Below are 17,340 nucleotides of genomic sequence, written 5' to 3' on the forward strand. Positions count from 1 at the left end.
ATGGATTATTGATATAAGAATGTCAAGGTGCAGGAGGGTACAGAAAAACCTTGTGATGGAAAGACCTTGTTTCCATTGTACAGAGACTGAAATTGATAAGAAATAATGGAGAAATTACCATGCTCTATCACAACATCATTTTTAGAGAGACATTCAGAGAAATAATTTAAAACCTTTTCCATGAAGAGGCGATTCATTGTGCAGTTATCATGATGACTGCTCTGCCACTACTGATGCTTCACAAATGCAAGATAAGACAGAACAACAGTTGACTGAAGACCTATGGTAACAGAAAATTCAGTTTAAATGGATTCTTAACCAGTTTGTAGATTTAAAAGAAATGAGAATAGAATCTAAGTCATTCTTTCATATCCACATTTGTTCCTGTAAGCAGCAGAGATAAGAGTAGCATTAATATATTTCTGTTACTAGTGATGACAGATAACATTAAAGGTAGCAGCTGCTTTGAGTGAAAAAGGTCACTTTTTCCCCTAATTGTTGTAAAAAGTGACATACATTGCTCACCAAAATGCACATAAAAATAGGGGTTTTTACGTGTTTTGAATGGGATGTTGAATTTTGAAAGAGAATCATCTGTGCCAGGTTATAATGAAATTTCTCTCTTTCATTTTATTGCTGAAACTGGCCAGTCAAGTAATGTACTTTTGAAAAAATCAACAGGAATATTATTAGAAACTATTCAATTTAATTTTGCATTAAATAAGTTGAAAATGTAACATTATTTCCTCCCAAATCAATAAGTACTGTTTCATAATGGTTTCTATTATACAGCCACTAAATATGCAATGATTCTGGAACAGGGACTGGTGTTTTTTTCTCTTTTGCAGGCCCTCCAGTTAATGTCACATGCAACATATTTATAAACAGCTTTGGATCCATTGCAGAGACAACTATGGTAAGATATTTTACCTCATACACTGTTTAAAGTTCAAGTCAAATATGTTCAATGAACTCAAAAGCTAGCAAGGGCTTCTCTTCATCTGGAATTAAATGACAAAGGAAATCCACTTTTGAGAATAGAAAGAACATTTTATTTGGCAACTGATTTTTTTCCAACAAAAAATCACTTGTTATACTATCAACAACAAGCAAAAGTAAAGCCAAGGGTTGGTGGGTTTTTATTTCTCTACGTTTTATTCAACAGTTGTAATGAACTCATTATTTTCTGTTAGATAGATATTAGTTTCAACAGTGTCTCACTTTTCTGACCTCAAAGACACCAATTAATGAAGTTGCCTTGTTAATAATATTTTATAATTTTATTATGTACACTGCATATGGGGATTTATACTTTATTTTAAAAGTTCTTCTTCCATAGAACTATTGCACAGAGATAATAGAATAACTGAAAGAGTAATCTGATATATACGACTTCATTATGAATTCTGAGAATGGGGAAAATATAAGTGGATTGCACACTTTTTGTACATACATTTATAATTTTTCTATTAAAGAGAGGCAGAACATAGAGTACAAAAAGACTGGAGATTTTAAGGAAATAAGGAGAAAGAGCAGTCAAAGTCTAAAGACAGAAAAACTAGATATTGAACAGTGAACCGACACAAGTAACTTGGATGATCTTATTTAACAGGTGAAACACATGCTTATAACTCGGAACAGAGATTTATTCAGTAAAATTTGATGAAAGAGAAGATACAGGCTTTCTTTCTCCATACTGGTGCCTCACATATGTTGGAGAAAAGCGAATAAACATCTTTGAAAACAGTTATATAGTAATTTGTGGACAGAGGGGGTTAAAGCATAGAGAAATGAAGGAAGAGCTGTGGGAGTTTGTAAGATCCAAATGCAGTAAATACTCTGAAATCCCCACAGTTTCAGGGGTCAGGATACGTACTTGGAATGACAGAACACAAACTGAAAAAAAATTGATATTGCCAAAACAAGACCAAACAATAATTATAATAATCAAAAGCCATCCTTCTAAATTATCATTAAGAGCAAAAATAAGAGACCTTTGAATGTAGCCAAGGATCTGTAGTTAGGAAATCAAGATGTAAATACTTAAAGTCAAATATCTATGGCCTCACTCTACAAAGTGATATTCACAGCTGCCTGGTCTTTACTCACCTTGGAAAACAGTGGTATATGTTATTGAGAGAGGCAGATGATTTTTTTCAGGTAGAAAATTACTTTAATTTGTATTTGGGTGCCTTGCCAGATTGCAAATCCCAAACAGATTGACATGGCATCCAAGGAGATTTATTCAGGTTCGATCAAAGGATTAAGCAATGCCCACATGATTAGAAGAGTGCTCCACAGCTACTTTTTAATGGCTTTATGGGTGAATCTGGTGCAGAGCAGGAGACAGACGACAGGGTCAGTAAAGTGCAAATATCCAGCAACCAGATCACTATGAAAAAGTTATTGGAAAACTGAAGTTGTTACCACTTAAAAAAAAAAATTGTCCTGAATTTGGAAAGAGAATGCCTGAGTTCACATCTTAAGTATATTTTCTCTCAAAAGAAAATTTATAATTATAAACGTTTCCTCTCAGTACAACTTACTAAGTTAGTACAATACTTCTGTCTTATAATGAAATTACATTCTGCTCTGTGTTGCCCTGAAAGCCAATTAAAACAGTCAAGGTGGACTACAGCCTGATCTGTAACAAATAGTTCCAGATTGTATGTTATAGAAAATACCAGATCCAGTCAGAACCACAGGGATCTTCATTCTATTGATTGTATGTATTCAAAAACTGGACAATTAAACACAACCCTGACCTTAGGACAAATGCTGTCTTCATGATGCTGGTATTCTGTTTATAATGATATAGTTTCAAACAGACTTTTCCTTACGTTCAGCAGCTGTAGACCTCTCAGAGGCTCAAACCTTCCTTTGCAGAAGAAGAAATGCTTTTATGTAGATAGCATGTTCAATTGTGTGTTTTATTAGCATTATTCTCTCCAACACTGCGGATGAACATCTTCTGAAAAATGTGAAAAGTTTTCCATCTTAAAATTGCAATCAAAATAATCTTGTATGATCTTACAAAACAATTTTGTGCATTGTTGGGCAGAAGTTAATTCACTGCAGTTCAGTATTTTATCAACTGTCACTATTTAACTAATGTTATTTACTATAGTCAGTAAAATTCAGGTACTTCTGTCTTAATAGTTATTCTAAATCTTTACACATAGACTTGTTAGAATACTTTTTTTAGACACAAGAAAGATATTTATATTCTTGATAAATACTTCTTTTTCTGAACTGTAAAAAAAAAGCTTAAGTAAGAAACAAGTGCAAAATACACTTTGCCACTAAGTGGTACCCTGAAGTCTCACTGATATTTAGAACTACTAGGCGTATAATGGAATATGCATATAATCTAGTATATTCAAACAAGTCTGAGCAAATCGACCGACGTTCTTCACTGTCGTTGTCATTATTCTTGGCACTGCCTGTCTCTCCTCATCTCCCTGGTTCTCTAGTTCTCTCACTGACGTCCAAAATCTTTGAGCTCCCCCTGCTGCCTTGCTTGTGTATAACACAGGAAACAGTTACAGGAAAAATAACGGGTTAAAAAAAACCTCTAGATCGGCTGTGAAATAGCCCGGTGCCAGCTTTACATTACTCGACAGGAGTTTTTCAATGTGTGATGAGAACTCACAGTGTGCAGCAGGGATTGGCTTTCTGGCAAATGGGTTATTTTATACTCATCCCAGCCTGTTTATGACCTTACAGCAAGGTCTAACAGATCAGGAGAGGCAGCCACATCAAAGGGCAAAAAAAAACCAAACAAAAAAAACCAACCAACCAACGGAAAAACTAGCTTAATTTTGCTTACAGCTTTTTAAATCTTGAAATTTATTATTTTTTTCTCTTTACTTTTCATATTTCTTTCAACTTAGAGTATGGGTTATGATTATGTCATGTTCCCTTTTCTTAGAAGAAAAATCAGATGATTCATAGGTGAGAACAGGTATGCCATCTCTTGCTAGGCTGTGATTCTAGTTGAACTTAGGTAATTTTAAGTGATCATATTGGGAACTTAATTTGTCATGTGTGGACACTTTAGGACACATCAGTCGGCAATTGTTTCATAGGTCTAGGGAACAGACAGAAATGGTTGTGTTACACTTGTGTGTTGGGTGATGTTTTCTTAAATTCTTACAATAAGGGGAATTAGCTTCAAATATTTTTACCTCATTTGAAGAAAATATTGAATCCAGGCCTGCAGGAATAATTGTCTTTTTTTATCTAAAACAGATTAATAGTTAGTAGGACAGGTGTTATAATCAGCTCTTCCAAGTGTACTATAGGAAACAATTTTCTCACTCTCTCTGATTTGTTTTAACTAACACTCTTAAAGATTTTACAAAACAGTTTGTACAATCTGGAAAGCTGAAAAGCTCAATTTAAAAACCACAAAATTTTCCATTTCCCCATAGCCACAAATTGCAATTACTAGGAGCAAAAGACTAGAAGGGACCTCCTACAAGAGCAGTGCAAGCCCTTGCTACTGCAGACAATTTTGCTTTGTAATCCTCTTCATCACCTGTTCTAATTCTGTCGAAACCCTAGATATCTTCTTTTCATGCCAGCCCTTACAAAAAGTTCTTTCAGAATCTTTATCTCCTCATTCCAAGAGAGACTTATGCTTTAGCCATTTTTTACCTCCTTTGTTTACCTCCTTTGTTTACCCATCTGATCTTGTTCTGGAAAAGCTGGAGAAAAGTTCACACATCTAATTAACCTCTTACCTGTGCTTGCTTCCAGGGATTCTTCTTCAATGCTGCTCTTTTGCTTAAAGGAATAGCCATGACTTACACAGCACTGCATTATGAAACCTCTGTCATTGGTCCATCTTCTCCAGCATTTTCTTAGTTAATTTTACATTTTATACTAGTCTTTTCAATCTGTTTGAATAGTAGCTCTCAGGTTAGCTGTTATTAAAAAAGTCTATATCCTGCTATAGCAATTACAGCATTATCCAGAAAAAGCTGTGAAGATAACTAATTTGCAAGCTGAGATCTATTCAGTCGCTATTGTAGAAAATCTGTGAAAATTAGTTTGTGGCATCACTGCATATCTCTTTTTACTTTGTATGAAGTATGCTGTTTATGAAGATTAATATTGTGTTGCAATCATCCAGGAAGATTAATTCCAATGAGTTTACTATTAAGTAACACTTATGATATTGCTTTAATTTATAAGGACAGAGATACCAATGTAAAGACGTTGTAAAAAAAAAAAATACTAGGGAAGATATTTTTCATATATCTTTAGTGTAGCTGCCTCATGATGGGTATTTAAGCATTGGAAATTATTATCATTATGGTACTCATGGATTTTGTCCTTAAATCCCATTAATGCTGGTAGGAATTAAGTCCATAAATCCACATCTATCACTGTAAGAATATAGTCTTTGTCCTTCATTTTTGCATGAAACTGCAATTAACTAACACTTTGTTTACAGAAAAAAAAGCAACAGTCAACATTAGAATAACCGTAAAGTGAACCTGAGTTAAGAAAATGGAGGGTAGTCAGGTTTGTTCCTTATTTCTGTTCTTGAGATTAGTAAGTATGTGTTGGGACACATTTTGGAAAAGCTCTCCAGCTCTCTTCACTTTACATGAAGCCTTGAATTTCTTTCCTTGAATAAGTCTGAGTTATCTTTGCATCATTTAAAAATCCAGCTCTGTTCTCAGGTCTTCATTCTATTCTGCATAATTAGTACTTCATGCACACTGGCAGTGCATTTTTAATTACAAGGCCCAAAGTAATCATTCAGCATGAAAGAGCTGTGCATTTAGACTTTTTGTACATCATACCCATGCAGCACGTATACATCATAAATCATATCCGAAGAAGTTGATGCCATGTTATAATACTTTAAAATTCATCAGTGAAATTTTAGAATTTATTAAAAGGCTTTATAAGAATCTTTTTTTTTTACATAACCTTTTTGCTTTTTTAAAGAGAATACACAACACACGATCAGATATGGCCATTAACAGGTGGTAGAAAAAGAGGTTTTCAAAAACTGTGATTCAGGCTTTAATACTCCTTCAAAGGCATTACGATCACAGCAAAGCACGTGCCGATATCCGTTTTTTACTGACCTCCTGTATCTATGTCATTACTGGCATTACAATGATGGTGACAGATCTTCTTTTTTCCCTTTAAATCCTAGATTAAAATGCCAATTTATACAATAGTAAAATTCAGCATCTCTGAGACAGTTTACTTTCTGAAGCTAAAGCACAAAATAATACTTATGACTTCAGAATCTATCTCATCTATCACATAGTCCTTAGTAGGTCCAGTCATCTAATACAGCACAGAAACTGGGTTGTATCTCTCCTCTCAGTCACAAAACACTCTCCTTCAGGTGGTTAAGCATCTTACCCAGGAAGTGCTACCCTGCCAGACATATGTCTCTAGACAGGAATCTACAGGTTGACTCTTTCTTCCCTTCTCCAAATTGCAGGTAATCCCAACTCACAGGCTTCTCTGCTCTTTTGCCTCTAGAGCTCCACGTTGCAGAGGGTTGTACTTTCACAACTTCAACAAGAGCTTTCAATACAGGGAAGCCAACAAAGATGCACTCCCTTTGGCTGTGCCCAGCCTTGCATTTAGAAAGGTTACAACTGGCAGGCATCCACAAAACATTATAAAATCCTAGGAGTGAATTTAATCCTACATCTTTCTTTCGCAGAAAAAAAAAAAAAAAGCCTGCCAGTTACCTCCTAAAGGAAGTTCTTGCCAGACACTGGGAGCCAGTGTGGACATTTTATCACAATCATGCAGATTCTGAAAGTGGATAAAAATAAAATATACTGAATACACATAACTTTAAAAAAGTATGTATTCATTATTTCTTCTTCGCCTGTTTTTAATGATAAAATTATAATCTTCAAAAGTGCTTCTGAGGAATCTGAACTTATTCCTTTGCTTTAGAAAGCAAGTAGTCTTTACATTGTGTGATCTCTTCATCAATAGATTTCTTTTTTGGTTAACAGATTTTCAAAATATAAACATATAGGAACATAAGTAAGCTAATTTATTGGCATAACAGGATGAGTTAAAGAAGCTTTCTAGTCTGTTTTCCATCTACAAACACTACTAAAACATGTGCGATCTCTGACAATCTTTTTAATTGCCTATCTTCTTTTAAATTGGATGAGTTTAGCTACTTGACTCCTAGTAGGATTGAAGGGATAGAATACTGAAAATTTGATGCTTCTTGTCAGTCTTTATTAATTCCCTGCTTTTCAATGTATTTTTCCTTATTTTTGTGAACATTATTAAACTGGCTACTGTGTAGTTTCAGAAAACTGATTACTTAAAACGCCTAACTCACATAACTTGATATAACAATATAATACATAATAAATACATATAAAACAAATTTTCAAAGTACATGTTTATACTTTACAGTGGCCGAGTCTTCCATTCATTTTGGATAATTTTACTTCAGTTTTTAAATACTTATACTAGACTTGGCAACGTAACAACACTGTTTCCCAGCTTAGCAAAATGTAGAGAAAATATTTCCAATTTATTCCTGTGACTACTGTTCTAGTATGACTGTAGTATTACAAACCATGGCATATCCATCAAAATAAGGTAGGGATTGTCTGTTCAGTTGGTAACCTCTATTTCCACCTCCTTCATTGTGGACCTGTTAGAAGCCCATGAGCTTGTTATTTCTTCTCTTTCTCCCTTGCTACTTATCTAGACCCACATGCACTGATTCACAAAGTTAATTTTTTCATGAAAGCAGCACATTAGTAAATGGATGCTGAATAGAGTTTGTGCCTGTTCAGGATTTATTTAGTTGCCTAAATAATCCCTAAGAACCCATGGGATATCTAGTCTGGTAGACATATCATAGGACTGCAGGAGATGTGCGTCTTTTTAAACCAGCAGCCAAAAGGCAGAATATCTTAGGGCTTTTCAAATGCCATTAGATGTCTTTGTGTAGAGAAACAAATTTTTCTCTTTCTCCCCAGTATTGGTACAGTTCAATTCCACATTAACTTTTATATGTTGCCATGACATTAGGGCAGAACCACTGAAACAGTATGATTTTCCCAACAGACTTCTTGGTGGTCTTTGTGCATATCAGGAAATTTAAAGACAATCCACATCTAATCAAGTTTATTTAAAATTAGAGTTATATCCCTCTCCACAGCCCATTTTAGTGGGTGTTAGGCTACTGGATTTAGAGGGCAATGCTTCTGGATTTGAGCTAGCTCAGCTTTACCTTTTCTTTTACTGAATTTACCCTCTTCTAGACAATGTCATATTTACCTACCAACAGAAGAAAAGCTGCAGGGAAAGTTAGTATGGAATTCCCAAATTCCTTTTTGCTCTCACTGGGTTATATTTCCCGTAGGAGTGGAAACAGAGGATGATTTAAAATATATATTTTCAACAAAGATTTCTATTATTAGGCCATTCAGCTACTCATTGCAACCAGTCAGATTCTAACTGCTAACATATAAAATGTATTAATGCCAACATGGACTATCTCACAACAAAAATTCATCTGAACAAATTATTAATCTCAGAAAAACTAGGATTTTCATAAAGAAAGAAATACTTTCTGGCGTTAGAGCAAACACATCTTCAGGGACACATCAGCTGTCTGCAGGAAAAAAAACAAAACAGAAGCTTTTGTCAACTGAGAACATGGCAAAGATCAATGAAGATAAAGGCCTATTGCATGATGTTTGTTCATGCAATTGTTATGCTGATTTTCATCTAATCCCTTATAATACTGCTTGAAAGTGCAAACATTTTAAAAGTCCCTGAGCTAGTGCTTGTAAAAGCAATTACATTGAACAAGTTGCAAAATGTGACTTTAGTGTGAGCATTGGAAGCTGAGAACACACAACTTCCTTTAAGAATGGAAGTAGTATATTCAATTGCTCTGGTTAATAAATATTCTAGGATATGCAGTAAAAGTTGTGACAAACTTTATTATATGGTATGTCAGTACTGTGTTTAATTATCTTTTTTGAGAGTGAACATTCTAGATATTAACTAGCTTTGACTTTTGATATGACATTTATTTGTGAGCACAAAAACTAAAATCTAGCTATTGCTACCGATAATAAACTGAAAAAAAATCCAACACTAAAATCAGCTAAACCTGTCCATTTTGCAATGTTTCCTATGGAAAATAAATAGATTTTTTAGCACATTGTTGAACTCAACAGATTTTGAATGTTTTGAAATAAAAACGATATAGATGGAAACTAAAAATCAAGGAGTCCTCACAGAAACTTCTTCCTATATTCTTCTTTTAGTTATGGGTTGAATGTCAAGGACTGAAAGCTCTGTACTAATGAGGATCCTGTAAGTGAACCTATACTTGCAGTAAGGGAAAGACTGAACTGGAGTAGAGACAGTAGCTCTCATTCTCCAGACCATTAGCAGTGATAGTGAATATTACTCAGCCCAGAAGAAAAGAAAGCAAGTGACATTTGGCTGTCCCAGGCAGAACATGAATAGAGCTGTACCACTTCACAATCCGAGGTTATGAGAGCAGGTGATAGACCTAGGAAGAGTACTTCGTAGCCTTTGAACAAATAGTGTATATACTTATTTGCTGAACTTCAAATTTTGATTTTGTAAGTGAAACTGAGTCACCTGATATTACAGGTAGTAGTTTTGAAGTCCTAGTTCTAGTTAGCTCTTTGCCAAGTAATTCTAGGTCTATTGATTTCAATATAAGTATTGCTGACTGATTCTTGGAAATAAACTCTGTGGAGAAATGAAGCAAAATTTAAATAATACTTTAACAAAACTGTTCACAGGATACCCACCTGGACACTTAGTAATTCTGAATCACAGAAAAGCAGAAGGAAAAGAAAAAAAAACCCACCCAAAAAGCCCTAACAAACTGGAAAGATTGAAAATATTAATGAACACCTTAAAATCTGCTTTTATGCATCCATGGACAAAGAAAGAGAAAGCTCTTCATCCAAAATCCATCAACAATCTTTTCTGAATAGCTCAAATAATTTCCTAAAGCTTCCTGAGATGAGAGGCAAGTTAGCCCTCACTCAAATCCCTAAGCCATCTGGTCTGTCCTACTTAATAGAGGGGGTAAGAGCACCCACCATTTTCAAGCTAGTCTAGGATTAGAGCTTTTACTGAGGAACTAACAGGCCTTACTGCTCATCCTCAGCCTGCAAGGACTCATTTCTAGAGATCCGAATCACAAACAAATGCTCAGCTGACTAACTTGAGGCAGGACTATAGACAGGAAAATTTCCCATGTCTTTGTGTATGGAACTGTGTAATTGCCTTTATACAGAAAAAGTGCAAGATTCTCAGGATTAGAAGGAAAAATTGCAAGGTGAAGGCTTTCTCCTAAGGCTCATCAATAAAGACATTTAATACTGAAGGGGGAATCCTGTTTTTCTGGAAACTTCACAAAGTTGCTTCTTACTCTGAGAGAGTAGCACAGTCCTGCAGTTGCTTACAGCATTTTTATGGATTCTGTAATTCCAGAGTGAGAACAATAAGGTCATCCTTAGTTTTACCTGCTGCCAAAATCAGTTCTGGAAAGAGAGCTTCCTCCTGTGGAATCATCCAGGGACAGATTATCAGGAAGAATTCTGTGAGTCAGAGAAACTCCTTATCCTAATCAACATTGCTTCTCATAATGAATGCCCTACAGCTATTCTGTACAGAAAAGTATGTTCTTAGATGTTTGGCATTAGTCAAATCTTGTTACTCTGACAGAGATTTGACATGCCAATTAAAGTTAAGTATTTAGTGATCAATTTAAATCATAGTTAATTTTTCTTTGGCTGCTATAGTAAATCTCTGACAGATTAATGAGTTAATTATGGAGCATGGAGTCTGTTGCAAGTTTTTTCACTCATTAATTAGTTGAACTGCCATACAGCATAGATATACGCAGTATCCTTGCTGCAGTTCAGGCATGAAATAACGCAACGATGTAACAAAAATTAAGAAAAGTCTCCTTATCTGCAAAAATAAAACTTGTGAGCCAGCAGTGTGCCCAGGTGGCCAAGAAGGCCAATGGCATCTTGGCTTGTATCAGAAACAGTGTGACCAGCAGGTCCAGGGAGGTTATTGTCCCTCTGTACTCGGCACTGGTGAGACCGCTCCTCGAATACTGTGTTCAGTTCTGGGCCCCTCACCACAAGAAAAAATGTTGAGGCTCTGGAGCGAGTCCAGAGAAGAGCAACAAAGCTGGTGAAGGGGCTGGAGAACAGGTCTTATGAGGAACAGCTGAGAGAGCTGGGGTTGTTTAGCCTGGAGAAGAGGAGGCTGAGGGGAGACCTCATTGCTCTCTATAACTACCTGAAAGGAGGTTGTAGAGAGGAGGGTGCTGGCCCCTTCTCCCAAGTGACAGGGGACAGGACGAGAGGAAATGGCCTCAAGCTCCGCCAAGGGAGGTTTAGGCTGGACATTAGGAAAAAATTCTTCACAGAAAGGGTCATTGGGCACTGGAACAGGCTGCCCAGGGAGGTGATTGATTCACCTTCCCTGGAGGTGTTTAAGGCATGGGTGGACCCAGTGCTGAGGGGCATGGTTTAGTGTTTGATAGGAATGGTTGGACTCAATGATCCAGTGGGTCTCTTCCAACCTGGTTATTCTATGATTCTATTCTATGATTGTCAGTGAAAACAACAATGTTTAATAGTGTGACAGTGTCATTTCAGTCCAGTCTAAATTTATTGATAATGAAGGATGTTCTTGACCTTAGATTTAAAATGTTTTACCTGTCTGTTATTTACCCTTCAATATATTCACATATCACAATCGTCATCAATCAAGTCATAATACAAGTCCTTTGTATTATCAGTTTAAAAAAAATCAGACTTTTCGTTTCAATTTTCATAGAAATCCAGTCCTATATCAACCTATTCTGCACCTTCTTCTACATATTCTTTTTCCAAACATGCATGACTACAGATGAAACCTCACTGTAAATAATCACAGTAATCATGGAATTCCAATTATTAAGCATGAGGAAATACATGGAAGTTCATCGAATTTCACAACCTATATTTACATTTCTCTTATCAATGTAAATTTTAAGGGTTTTCTCCTACTCCTATTTTGCAATGACATTGGCAGCCAACATGGAAAATGACTTACCACTTTGAGAGGCTTATTTGTATTTAAGCTTCTATTTGTATTTTAGCTTCTATACTAGGGAAATTTCACCAAACACATATTGAAATCATCACCTGAATAGCTTTTGGTCCACTCTGAATTTTTCAGATATGCAAAGGAAAACTAAATAAACTCCATCAATTTACCCCAAGTAATTGGGTTACCTAAAGTGTAGCCATAGTGCTTAGGGCTAGTGAAGAAATTTTAAAAAAAGATGTTATTACCATGAAGTACTAATATGGCATAGGACATCCTGTCTAATTATACCAATCAAGGCAACAATGAAAAGCATATCAAGTTGCTTGTTTTTCAGAGACTAAGATAGCAAGTTTAGAAAATCTCACCAGTAAATATTAAAACTATTACTATGTTCATAGTAGCTTTTAATGTGCATCAGTGAGAAGGAGAAAGACAGCTTGAGAGAGAAGACAACAAACAATCTGTATCCATCAAGTCCCCACATTTTACTGCTTTGTGTCATTATAACAAACACCATAATCATCTTTCACTTTCTGTTGAATTTCCTAAAGTTAAAAAAAATAGTTAATTCTAGCTATTACAAATTAGGAAAGCATAGGTTGCAAGGAGAAAAATCATCTTAGAAATGGCAAAACAAAAATGTTAGCACTATGTTTTCACTGCTGTTCCAGAGTAGTAACAAGCTGAGTACTGTAATGGATTGTGAAGCACTCATATGATTCAGAAAATAGCCATTTTCTGCTTCAGTTTTCCATTTTATTTTCCAGTTGTAGAGTTAATCTTATGTATAACTTTTGTTTTCCATAGTATTACCTAAAAATTAAAATAACAAAAGGTTAAGTTGCTAAGGGTTTTAATCAGCCTATTGCAAGCAACATATTTAACAAATTACATCAAGATTAAGTCAAAGTATTTTGAAGATAAAATGTGTGAGGAAAATGTAATATTTTGCAGAATAAAGGCCAATGATGTTTTTCATTTACCTAAGAAATGAAATGAAAAATGAGATGATATATGGTCTACAGCATTCCTTTTTTAGTTGATGTGCCAAGGAAGCTATGCTGAAATATGAAACTAATGCCATTCCAGTAGCACCTGAAAACCTGCTTATGCAGCACCTGATTATTTTTTTTTTTATGAAGAGCGGTTGGATACAGGTAAAGTAATGATATACACACAAATGTATGACCAAATACTCTCATTGCCTGTGGAGTGATAAATTCAATAAAAAACCAGTCCACTGCACTTCAAATAGTTACAAAATTATACTTAGTTTGAAGTGGCTCTTCAACACATTGGTTCCCCTGGGTCTTATTCTTCCTGATAGGCATTCCTCTCCCTTGTAACATCTACTGAAATAATTTAAATTATTCCCTGTTTACCCATGGCTCTAGTAGTTTCCTTTAGTTCTGCCTTCCTTTTACTCTGGGTCACCCCACTCATTTTCATTCCTGACTTCATCCATCATGTGAGCAGGTCTGCCCAGTACATATGTGATAACTTCTTAGTTACAGAGGACTGTATTCAGCTGTCATTACAACAAAGTAAATTCCAGTCCATGACATTGTCTGCAGAAAGTTTTTCCAGCATTGTGTCCAGAGAGCTGTTACCAACAGCTATAGAAACCTGGAAAGGGATAAATCTAACCACAGCAGGGCTATTAGTCTACGGATTTCTATAATCTACAAATGTGAGCCTTGCCCTTTCTTAATTAACAAGAACTTGCAGTACATGTAGTTACTAAAATTAGTAAAAATATTTTGAAACAACTCTTTACATTTTTCCAATAAATCAGTGGAAACTTTATGAACAAGTCTTTATATATTACATTTTAGTAAATGCATCTGCTTTCTATGGTATTTTTTACAACTTCATGTGAAACTCATGTTTTAATATAGATCTTTAATGGACATGAACAAAAAATTGCCATATTTATCAGTTTAAAGCAAAATTCTTCACAAGAATGGTATTTCTCATACTGCCTTTAAATTTCTTTAAATTTACTCTTAGCAGTGTTCATAAGATTTCCATGTTAAAATTCTACAGTAGCTAGAACAAATAAAGCAAAAGTCTTTTGACTACATTATGCAAAGAACAGATCTAGATTTAACTTAGATGGACATATCAGACAAAATTAGTATTTCAAGTTGCAATAGGTAGCACTCTGAATGATTCTTCACTTATGCCCTAAAATTTGATGATTGTGTTCAAATGACAGCATTCAAAAATTATGAGAGCTGGTGACAGGCAGTGTTCAAAGGAAAAACATATTTTGGAAATTCACTTTTATATCTCTTTCTCTGAGGTCTAGAAGGATTCCACATAGAGTGCCCATTAAAAATGCATTAAATAAAACAGTGAGGGTCAGAAAATAACTTGAAAATTTGTGCACTCTAGCTATATTCTATATGCTATGCAAGTATAGCTTTACCTGTATCAGTATAATGAAGAAAAAATCAGTGTATTCTGCAAGTATTTTAGATTTCACTGTGTGCTCAAAATTGCTAATCAAAATATTAGTACTGGAGTCCATAATGGCCTCTACCTCAGCATGGACATCAAAGAGCAGTGACCTGATCTCCCAGTTTTGATTATTGAGCTCTATGAAGCAGATGAACAAAATGCTGACCTTCTACGAAAGTTCACCCTGTGGCTAAGGGTTTTGAAGGACAGTGGAGCAAGGGCAGATCCGTAAATCGGCCTCATTCTGTAGAACTAGGGCACAGCAGCTGTTCAGACGAAGACAGCCTTGAGGTTATAGAAGTGATTGTGGAAGCCATCACAACTTAAATGATGATTTCTCTCTCCCCTCAAGAAAACTCCCCAGCACAGAGTTATTTGAGTTAGGAGTGACCCCTCTGGTCAAGTAGCACGTGAGAATAGCCATTGTCTTGTAGGAGAACAAATCAATTCTGGCAGTTTAATTCTGGTCTGTGTTTGCATCAAACAACACTACTTGTTTAAAGCAGTTAAGCCTCATGCTTAAAATATGTAATTATAAACTAAGATGATGAATACTTATCCTTCATGCAATAGCAGTCGAATGTATCTCTTTCCTTTTGATAGATTAGGAATTTTCTAAGTAAATGAGAGCAAAAAAAGTCTGACTTTTCAGGGGAGAGAACAATGAAAAATAGTTCCAATTGCTTCAATTAAAAGTCTAACTAGGTTTTCTTCATTTTAAAAGCTGAAAACAATTTAAACCAATAAACTTTAGGCAAACTGTCATACAAAATAGATTAATATAACCTAGAGTAGATTCTTCCATTTATCTTCCTCCATTTTCCATTTTCATTTCAACTTTCTGCTATGCTTTTTTTGCCTGTTCTGTCTTATACATGTGAGAAGTCCCTTACTTTATAAGTAATCGCATTTATAAACTCATCCTACTCTACAGATAAAAGTAACAAAAGAGATGTACTTCAGATTATACAAATAACCTCTGCAGGGCTGCTCTCAATCTCTTCATGCCCCAGCCTGTACAGATACTGAGGGTTGCCCCAACCCAGGTGCAGGACCTTGCACTTCACCTTGTTGAACCTCATGAGGTTTGCATAACACCACTTCTGCAGCTTGTCCAGATCCCTCTGGATTGCATCCCATCAATCAGTGGTGTCAACCTCACCACTCAGCTTTGTGTCATCCGCAAACTTGCTGAGGGTGCACTCAGTCCCATCGTCTGTGTCATTAATGAAGATATAAAACAACTCTGGTCCCAGAACAGACCGTTGAGGGACACTGATCATCAGTGATCTCCAACTGGACATCGACCTGTTGACCACTACCCTCTGGGTGCGACCATCCAACCAATTTCCTGTCCACCAAATCCATCTATTAAATCCATACCTTTCCAATTTTGAGACAAGGAAGTTGTGGTGGACCGCATCAAAAAACTTAGAGAAGTCCAGATAGATGACATCCATGGGTCTTCCCTTGTCCATTAATGTAGTCCTTCAGAGAAGGCCACTAGGTTGGTGAGGCAGGATTTGCCCTTGGTGAAGCTGTGCTGGCTGTCACAAATCACCTCCCTCTACTCCATATGCCTTAGCATAGCTTCTAGGAGGATCAGTTCCATGATCTTCCCAGGCACAGTGGTGGGGCTGGCAGGTTGGTAGTTCCCAGGGTCAAACTGTAGGCGTAGAGTTGTATGGAGTTATATGAACTGTACACAGAGGTTGGATTTACTTAGCCTGTGATTTTTTCAATTGCTTTGAAATGCATCTTTGTTCTTATCCATTGTGTTCCCAGGAATACAAGTAGGTATCATGCTGGCATTCAGCTAAGTAATTCTTTTGTCATCCACAGATGGACAGGGGATTACATGGCTAAGAAATGAAATAAAAGCTAAATCCCTATGCCTGATAAAGCTTTGCTTGTTTTCTGTTTCATTTAGGATTACCGGGTGAACATCTTTCTCCGTCAGAATTGGAATGATCCACGCCTCGCATACAGTGAATATCCAGATGACTCTTTAGACTTAGATCCATCCATGCTGGATTCAATTTGGAAACCTGATTTGTTCTTTGCTAATGAAAAGGGTGCCAATTTTCATGAAGTTACAACAGATAATAAATTGTTGCGAATTTTCAAAAATGGAAATGTACTTTATTCCATCAGGTGAGTCTTAACTCAAATGATTTTTTCTTCAGATAGAAGCTCAAAAAATGTACATAAGAATTGCTAAAGGGTACCTTCAGTTACAAGTCATGCAGAGCTATTACTGAAGTAGTTGTGAGTTTTGAATACAGAACTTCATCATCATTGCTGTTCATTGTTAATATGAAAATGATTAATACTAAATGATCCATCCTTAGGCATGCACATAGTAAAAATAATAAAAAAATGTCTTTCCCATTTTAAAGTACAGATGTTGAGCCTAGAGGACCTAGGATACTTGCACAGAGCAAATAAAGCTGTAGTGCTATAATCTGAGCTGGTGTATGTATGAGTTTCACATGCTGTAGTCTCCAATGTCATGACAATCCAATGTTATTTCCTTTTCACCTTTTTTGATATTGCAGTTCCACTCCAACATGGAAACATGACCCGTTTGAGGAAGCATGACATTTAAAGGATAGTTCTCATACTGCTGTATATGGAGAGAAAAGTAAACTTTTGAAAAAGTTTTGAAAAAGTTTAAGAAGCTGTAAGGAGCAATCATAATTATTGAGAAAATCTAGTTATCCTACTTCTTTTCTCTTCTCCACA

The 17,340-nt window shown here is 35.8% G+C and overlaps 1 protein-coding gene across 2 annotated transcripts in view; it reads left to right on the forward strand.

Annotated features, from left to right (window-relative positions):
- GLRA3 (glycine receptor alpha 3) overlaps positions 1-17,340 on the forward strand; it is a 92,876-nt gene that overhangs the window by 23,912 nt on the left and 51,624 nt on the right. For both annotated transcript variants that reach the window (XM_069855753.1, XM_069855754.1), the window contains exons 3-4: positions 849-916; positions 16,526-16,749. In XM_069855753.1, coding sequence (XP_069711854.1) covers positions 849-916; positions 16,526-16,749 — 292 coding nt within the window. The remainder of the gene's footprint in view (positions 1-848; positions 917-16,525; positions 16,750-17,340) is intronic.

This window comes from Phaenicophaeus curvirostris, chromosome 4 (assembly GCF_032191515.1).
Source record: "Phaenicophaeus curvirostris isolate KB17595 chromosome 4, BPBGC_Pcur_1.0, whole genome shotgun sequence".
In the NCBI taxonomy this organism is placed as follows: Eukaryota; Metazoa; Chordata; class Aves; order Cuculiformes; family Cuculidae; genus Phaenicophaeus; species Phaenicophaeus curvirostris.